The sequence below is a fragment of the Grammomys surdaster genome, unplaced genomic scaffold (genome assembly GCF_004785775.1).
Source record: "Grammomys surdaster isolate TR1022 unplaced genomic scaffold, NIH_TR_1.0 125429, whole genome shotgun sequence".
Lineage (NCBI taxonomy): Eukaryota > Metazoa > Chordata > Mammalia > Rodentia > Muridae > Grammomys > Grammomys surdaster.
Genome location: NW_021620296.1, coordinates 553,503 through 561,694, shown reverse-complemented (window position 1 = coordinate 561,694; position 8,192 = coordinate 553,503). Strand labels below are relative to the sequence as shown.

At 50.0% G+C, this 8,192-nt stretch overlaps 1 protein-coding gene across 1 annotated transcript in view; it reads left to right on the top strand.

The window, feature by feature from the left end:
- Ncan (neurocan) overlaps positions 1-8,192 on the top strand; it is a 24,729-nt gene that overhangs the window by 10,670 nt on the left and 5,867 nt on the right. The window contains exons 8-11 of the mRNA XM_028786169.1: positions 805-2,025; positions 5,302-5,418; positions 7,185-7,298; positions 7,724-7,882. Coding sequence (XP_028642002.1) covers positions 805-2,025; positions 5,302-5,418; positions 7,185-7,298; positions 7,724-7,882 — 1,611 coding nt within the window. The remainder of the gene's footprint in view (positions 1-804; positions 2,026-5,301; positions 5,419-7,184; positions 7,299-7,723; positions 7,883-8,192) is intronic.

Here is an 8,192-nt window from a genome sequence, read left to right as displayed (position 1 = left end):
GTGTGTGTGAATGCATGTGACTGAGTGTAACTGTGTGTGCATGAGTGTGTGCCTGTGTGTGTGAATACATGTGACTGAGTGTAACTGTGTGTGCATGTGTGTGATTGTATGTGTGTGTGTGTGTGTATGCACACAAGCTCTTGAGGGCCAGAGGTCGACTTCAAGTGTCTCTTCCTTTATGGCCCTCCATCTTAGTTTTTGAGACAGGGTCTCTCACTAAACCTAGCACTCACTCTGGCTACACTGGGAAGCCCCCTGTCTCCATTCCCCTTTTCCCCTGAACTGGAGTTAAAGCCCCAGGATGCTGTGCCTAGCTTTTATGTGAGTTCTTGGGATCCGAACTCAGATCTTTATGTTTTCACAGCAAACATTTTACCCTCTGACCTATCATTCCAGCCCCTGAGTTTTATGTTTTGAGACAATCTCACTCTACTTGAGACTGACCTGGAACTAATAGCAATCCTCCTGCTTCAGTCTCCCAAGTGCTAAAGTGACAGGTGTGTGCTGACACACTTGGCTTTTATTGTTTGCTGGAGGAGGGCGTTAAGACAACTTCTTATGTAGCCCAGGCTGGCCTCTAAATTCTTTGTATCCAAAGATAACTCCAAACCCTCCTGCCTCCTAACTGCCTGTGTAGCAGGCTTGTTCAGCCACACCTAGATAAACGTGGTTTTGGTGCTTGCATCTTTATGTAGTACAGACTAGCCTTAAGTGTTTATCCTCCTGTCTCAGCCTCCTAGGTGCCAGGATCATAATGTGTGCGACCAGGCCCTGTTAACTAACTAGCTCATTTTGATATCACAGGCTCTCTTGGCAGTAGGAGTCTCCCAGAGTCACAGATGTGGTCCCCATCGCTGATATCATCCAGTGTCCCAAGCATCGACGGTACTCCTGGCCTGAAGCCAGGAGCAGCAGCCGAGGCCCCCAGTGTGAAGTCAACCACCCAGCTGCCCTGGTTGCCCTCAGAACCCGCTGTTCCCTCCTCCAGTCCCTCAGAGGTCCTAAGTGCTGTCTCCCTCGGGGCATCCCCTGGTGATGGTTCCCCAGACTTCCCCATTGTAGCCATGCTTCGAGCCCCCAAACTGTGGCTTCTGCCACGCTCCACACTTGTCCCCAATGTGACCCCAATCCCACTCTCCCCAGCTTCTCCACTCCCCTCTTGGGGCCCAGAAGAACAGACTGTCAGGCCTGTCAGCCTTGGAGCAGAAGACCTCAAAATCCCACTTCAGACCACCATGGCTGCCTCAGTTGAAGTCAGCCCCAGATCCCCTGATGCAGATTCTGTAGAAACCAAGGGGGTCAGCTCCAAGCAGGCTACAAAGCATCCCATCTCTGGCCCATGGACTTCTTTGGACTCCAGTAATGTGACAATGGATCCTGTCCCGTCTGATGCTGGCATCCTAGGGACTGGTTCCGGGGTCTTGGACGTATCAGGGAGCCCCACATCAGGTGGTCAGGCCACTCTGGACAAGGTGCTGGTCACTTGGCTACCACTGCCTGACCAAGGCCTGGACCCTGACTCCCCGTCCACACCCACGGAAGCCCATGGGGTCACCATGAGTGTAGAACCTACACTGGCTTTGGAGGGAGGTGCCACTGAGGGCCCTGTGGAGGCCACCATGGAGGCCACCATGGAGGCCGTCCCCAGCACTGCTGATGCCACTTGGGGGTCTGAAACCAAAAATTCCATTTCTAGCACCCCCATGGCTGTGACCGTGGCTGGGGCCCAGGGCATGCCCACAGTCACCTCTACAAGTGCCGAAGGCCACCCAGAGCCAGAGGGGCAGATGGTGGCTCAGGAGTCACTGGAGCCTCTCAGCAGTCTGCCTTCGCATTCCTGGCCATCCCTGGCCTCCAGCATGGACGAAGTGGCCTCAGTTTCTTCAGGGGAACCCACAGGGCTGTGGGACACCCCCAGCACTCTGATACCTATGTCCTTGGGCTTGGATGAATCAGACCTGAATGTTGTGGCTGAGAGTCCAGGCTTGGAGGACTTCTGGGAAGAGGTGGCCAGCGGGCAAGAAGGTAAGTTCTGGATTCTCCATCTATCCTAGTTGGTCAGGACCTGGGGACTGGAGGCTGGGGTTTCCCTGAGTAGAGGAAATGCCCTGGGAGGACTGGAATTTTCTAACAAAGGGTGATGCTGGAGATCAGAGGTCAGGAAGTAGGACACATAGAACCTTTCTGTGTTGTGCTATTATTGTTTGGACAGGTTTTCTCTGTGTAGCCCTGGCTGTCCAGAACTCACTCTGTAGACCAGGCTGGTCTTGAACTCACAGAGATCCGCCTGTGGTATACACCACTTTGCCTGGTTAACGTTGAAAACATTTAGCACTTAAAGCATGTGGTCATTGATTAAAGCATGGGCCCCCTGAGGTGCCAAGTTGGATTTGGAAAGTTCTCTTTTCAGATGTCCAGATCACTTTGAAAGGTATAGGTCAGTGTGATGCAGGGGGCTGGGCTTCAGTGATTTCCATGTCTCGGGTAGGCAGCTAGATCCAGAAGCATCCCAGGCAGGACGGAAAAGCAGGATATAGTTTAAGCAGCATCTACGGTAGACAGGAACCACAGCTGGATTGATCCAGTCATGGAGACGCCAGGGACGGGAGCCATGGAGAGAGAGGGAGGCAAGAGCTGACTCAGTGACCAACAAAACTGCCTGCTTGGCCACTGTGTAACCCAGGTTGGCTTTAAGGTGGTGGCAATCCTCCTGCCTCAGCCTTCTGAATGGTGAAATAATAGGTGTTTGCCATCATACCCAGTGTCTTAGTCACTGTTCTAGTTCTGTGAAGAGACACCATGACCAAGGCAATTCATAAAGTATGTAATGGAGCTGGCCTACAGTTTCAGAGGTTTAGTCCATTGTCATCATGGCAGCAGGCATGGTCCTGGTACACATGCAGAGAGAAGAGAACTGGGCCTGCCATGGGCTTTTTAAAACCCCAAAGCCTACCTCCAGGGACACACTTCCTCCAGCAAGACCACACCTCGTAATCTTTCTATTTTGTTCACGGGGTTCCACAGCCCTGGTGACTGACATTCAAATATATGAACCTGTGGGGTTATTCTCACTCAGACTGCCACACCTGGCTTGTTTTATAAAATTCATTCATTTCTTTATGTGCATGTAGGTGTGTGTGCATATATGTTGGTATACATATGAACACATGTATGTACAGTCCATGGGGGCCTGTCTTCATTGTCCACCTTCACTTGATGTGTGTGTGAATGCACATATATATGTGTGCTTGGCGTAACACTCTTGTGAAGATCAAGCAATGCCTTTTGGGACAGGGTTCCCTCCTCCCACCATGTGGGTTCCAGAGGTCAGGCTTGGGTCATCGGGCTTGGCATTGCCATCCTGCCAGCTCTCCAGCCTGTGTTTTGGAGACAGGGCCTCTTACTAGCCTATCAAGCCAGATTAGCTAGTCAGTTAACACCCCCCACCCCAGAAACCTCTGTCTCCACCTCCCCAGACCTAGGACTAGAGGCACATACTTATGAGGGTTTTGCCTGCAGGTATGTGCACTGTGTATGTGCCTAGTGCCCATGAAGGGAGATTCCTTAGAACCAGAGCTACAGATGGACCAGTGGTTGTAAACTGACAAGTGGAAGCGGGGAATCAAACCTCTAGACAATGTTCTCGACTGCTGAACTTTTCATTTCCGCCCCCATCCCACCTTTGAGATAGGATCTCACTATGTAGTCCTGGCTGGCCTGGAACTTGCTATGTAGCTCAATCAGGCTGGCTTCTAATTCACACAGAAATCCATCTGCCTGTGCCTCCAAAGTGTCTGGATTAAAAAGCATGTGGCATCATACCTGGCTATACCCAACTATTTTGAAATGGGTGCAAGGGCTTGAACTGAGATCTAAGCTGTCTTCAAAGCTATCCTTCTTTTTCAGAGACAGAGTCTCACTCTGTAGCCCAGGCTGTCCTAGAGATCTTGCCAACTCCTCTGCCTCAGTCTCCTGAGCGCGAGGACCATGGGCATGTGTCCCCATGCCCAGCCAGCGTGGCTCAACTTTATAACGTCTCGTGGGATGAGTTCTCATATGGCTCTCGATTATTCATGGGGAAACTGAGGCAAGGGGAGATCTAAGCATTTAATATATTCATGCAGTTGTGGCTGGAACTGGACACAGAAAAAACAAACAAAAAAATAGAGCTTATGAGTCGCGCTTGACGCATGCGTGGCATCCCAACACTGGGGAGGAAAAGGCAGGAGGTCAGATTTCAAGATTGTCTTGGCTAACGAGTGAGTTCAAGGACAGCATGGATTACTACATGAGACTGTAGAAAGAAAAGAATTGGGAAAGAGGGAGGCAGGAAGGAGAAAATGAAAAGAGGAAGAAAGGAAGAGAGAGGGAAGGAAGAGGAGCCCCTAAAGATGCCGAGTGCAGAGTGTGTGGCACTCCCGACGGTGGTCTGGGCTATCCCTGAATGTTAAATGGAGGCTCTACAGTCAGAACTCTGGGGGCGGAGGGTGACTCTGGGTGGCAGAAGGTGGCTGTGGTGGGAAGGGTGGTATCGAGTCACCCACAGCACAAATGCTAATAAAGTCAAAAATACACCAGGCCGGCTGAGTCAGCGCCAGCCGTGGGCAGGTGGCATGGTGGGGACACCTGGTGGTTGACAAGTGTTAAATATCATCCTCTGCCCTAGACATGCTAGCACAGGGCTGGGGCTTCAGCCAGCACATCACACAGACCAGAGCCCGCTGTCTCCCAGTGTCACTGCCCCAGGGATGGATATCAGCCACTGCGGGACAGCCAGCTACCCCTAACTGTCCAGTCAGACTGATTACGTGCCTCGAAAGCTGATATTCTACAGCCACATTTTCTGAGTGGACAAACTGTGGCTCTGATGATTGTATGCCCCATCCCGTTAATTCATTTAAGCATGACTGGGGTGAATGGCTGCCATATGGAATGTCACTGCTCTCGGGCAAGATGGACACAAAAAGCAGTAAGGATGAAAAGGAACCTGGCAGGGCTGGTGAGAGGGAGGACTCAGTGGATAAGTGTGCTTGCTGCTGAGCCCGAGGGCGTGAGTTCAAGCCACAAGACACACAAAGTGACAAAGAGAATTAACTCTTTCATCTTGTCGTCTGGTCCCTGGGTGAACCAGTCTGGTCTGGCCTGGGAGAGGACTTTGCCCTGAGCAGGGCGTCCCACAGACAGAGTGGTAAGGTCTTTAACACAAAGCGTACCACCCATTCATTGTGGAGGCGACTCCACACACAAGGACCAAGTTCTGGATTCTATGAAAGATGCCTCACACTGCCTGTCATCCCACAGATCCCACAGATCCCTGCGAGAACAACCCCTGCCTGCACGGGGGCACCTGCCACACCAACGGCACCGTATACGGCTGTAGTTGTGACCAGGGCTATGCTGGGGAGAATTGTGAAATTGGTAAGTGTCCCAGCCCAGAGCACTGTCCTGTCCCTTGTGAGTCTAGGTGAAACAACTGAGATTATCTGAGTACAACCGAGCTTGCTGAGCTGCTCCATCCCAGGGGACTAGCTCAGGAGAGCCATTTCCCACCATATTAGGGGTTGGGGTGGAGGAACAAGGAAAGGATCAGATGCTCTCCAGCAAGCGAAGGGTTGTGGGAGACTACCTTCATCCAGATGCACAGTCGTGTGGGTACCACTCACATTGCTAAATATGAGATTACATTAAATATAAATGGTGTAAAATAAAAATAAATACATCTAATCTGGGCTTAGCTAATTCCAGTTGCGTGCAATCCAACGCCTTCTTCTGGCCTCTTCAGGCAATGCATAGAAATGGTACCACAGACATATATGCAAACAAAACATAGCCAACCATGCTGGTGCTGGGAATTGAACCTGGGTCCTCTGGATCTTAACCTTTGAGCCATCTCTCCAGGCCCTATGGTGTAATTTCTTGATCATCCTTTGCTTGACTTGACAACCACACTAGGAGTTATAAAATCATAAGTGACAATAGAAATGAAGGCAAGGCATGGCGGCACATGCCTTAAACCTCAGCACTCAGGAGGCAAAGGCTTGTGGATTTCTATGAGTCTGAGGCCAGCCTGGTCTACATAGCATGTTCCAGGATATCCAGGGCTACATATAGAGAGATCCTTTCTCCAAAACAAAACAAACTCACACAAAACAAATAAATATCTTTTAAAAAATATTGTATTTTAAAAATCCAAATGAGTGAAAACTGAGTAACAACACCCAAGATTGACCTTTGGCCTCTCATAGATGCACTATGTGCACACCTACACACTCATACACAGTCTCACACACTCACATACACACACACACACACTCACACACAGTCTCACACACTCACACACACTCATACACAGTCTCACATTCACACACACTCATACACAGTCTCACACACTCACACACTCATACACAGTCTCACACTCACACACACACACTCATACAGAGTCTCACACACTCACACACACACTCATACACAGTCACACATACACTCACACACACACTCATACACAGTCTCACACATACACTCACACACACACACTCATACACAGTCTCACACACTCACACACACTCATACACAATCTCACACACTCACACACACACTCATACACAGTCACACATACACTCACACACACACTCATACACAGTCTCACACACTCACACACACACTCATACACAGTCTCACACATACACTCACACACACACTCATACACAGTCTCACACACTCACACATACACTCATACAGTCTCACACACTCACACACACTCATACACAGTCTTACACACTCACACACGCATACACAGTCACACACACTCATACACAGTCTCACACACTCACACACACACTCACACACATTCATACACACTCACACACTCATACATGATCACACACTCACACACACAGAGGCGGGTAGGAATTGTTTTAGGGTCAAAGCTTCTGGTTCTGTTTACAAATACTGCCAGAGGGGTCCTTGGGAGTAACGACTTTTGGGCTTCGGTACCCTGAGTGCCTAAGTGCCACTCCTCTACCCATGGCACCTGCTGTCATTCATGTTCACCAGTGTCATGGCCACAAAACAGTCCCCGTGGGCATCCAGGAGATGGTTGGAAGGACCTTGACCCATCTTCTCCCTGTGGGTAGGGATCTGAGTTGAGGCTGACCTCTGACCTCTCCCCATTGCACACCGCTCAGACATTGATGACTGCTTGTGCAGCCCTTGCGAGAATGGAGGCACCTGCATTGACGAGGTGAATGGTTTCATCTGCCTCTGCCTCCCCAGCTATGGGGGCAGCCTGTGCGAGAAGGGTGAGTCCCCGCCTGACACACATTCAAGTCTTGCCTGAGTCTGGCTGAGTCCCACAGGGTGTAAATTAGCTTTCTTTTATTGTTTATTTTATATACTTAAATTTTAAAATTATGTTTTAAAAACATGTATTTTGTGCATGGCACATAGCAGGTGGGGGTGGGGAGCATGCACGTGCCATGGCAACTGTGGAGACTGGGAAAGACGTTCAGGACTCAGCTCTCTCCTTTTACCATGTCCAGTCAGCTCCTCAGGCTTGGTAGCAATCACCCTTACCTACGGAGCTATCTTGCTGGCCCTATTTTATTTAAGATTTTTTTAATTAATGAATTTATTTTATGTGTATGGGTGTTGCAGCCACATGTCTATATGGGTGTCACGTGTGCTGTGGTAACCAGCCCTCTCATGCTCTCACGCTGCCCCCCAGACACAGAAGGCTGCGACCGCGGCTGGCACAAATTCCAGGGTCACTGCTACCGGTACTTTGCCCATCGGCGGGCCTGGGAGGATGCAGAAAGAGACTGCAGGCGTCGAGCTGGTCACCTGACAAGTGTCCACTCACCAGAAGAGCATAAGTTCATTAACAGTAAGGACAGGGTAGTGGCTGGGGTTGGAACTTGTCCTTTGACCAATGCACATGTTATCTTCCCAGCTCTTTGTCGGGCTTGTGACTGACAGGTAGGCAAGTGTGTCATCAGGAAGTGGCACTCATGGAGGCCAAGGAGCTTGACCATCAAGAATGTCGAAGTGGATAATATGTGACCTGATGCTTGCATTATTTTCATTTCATTGTATTATTCCATATTATTTTTAACACTCTAGGAATTGACAAAATAGAGTTGGGGGATGGAAGCTGAGGGGGACCTGGGTCTCTGCAGTGATGTAGGAGAGTGGAC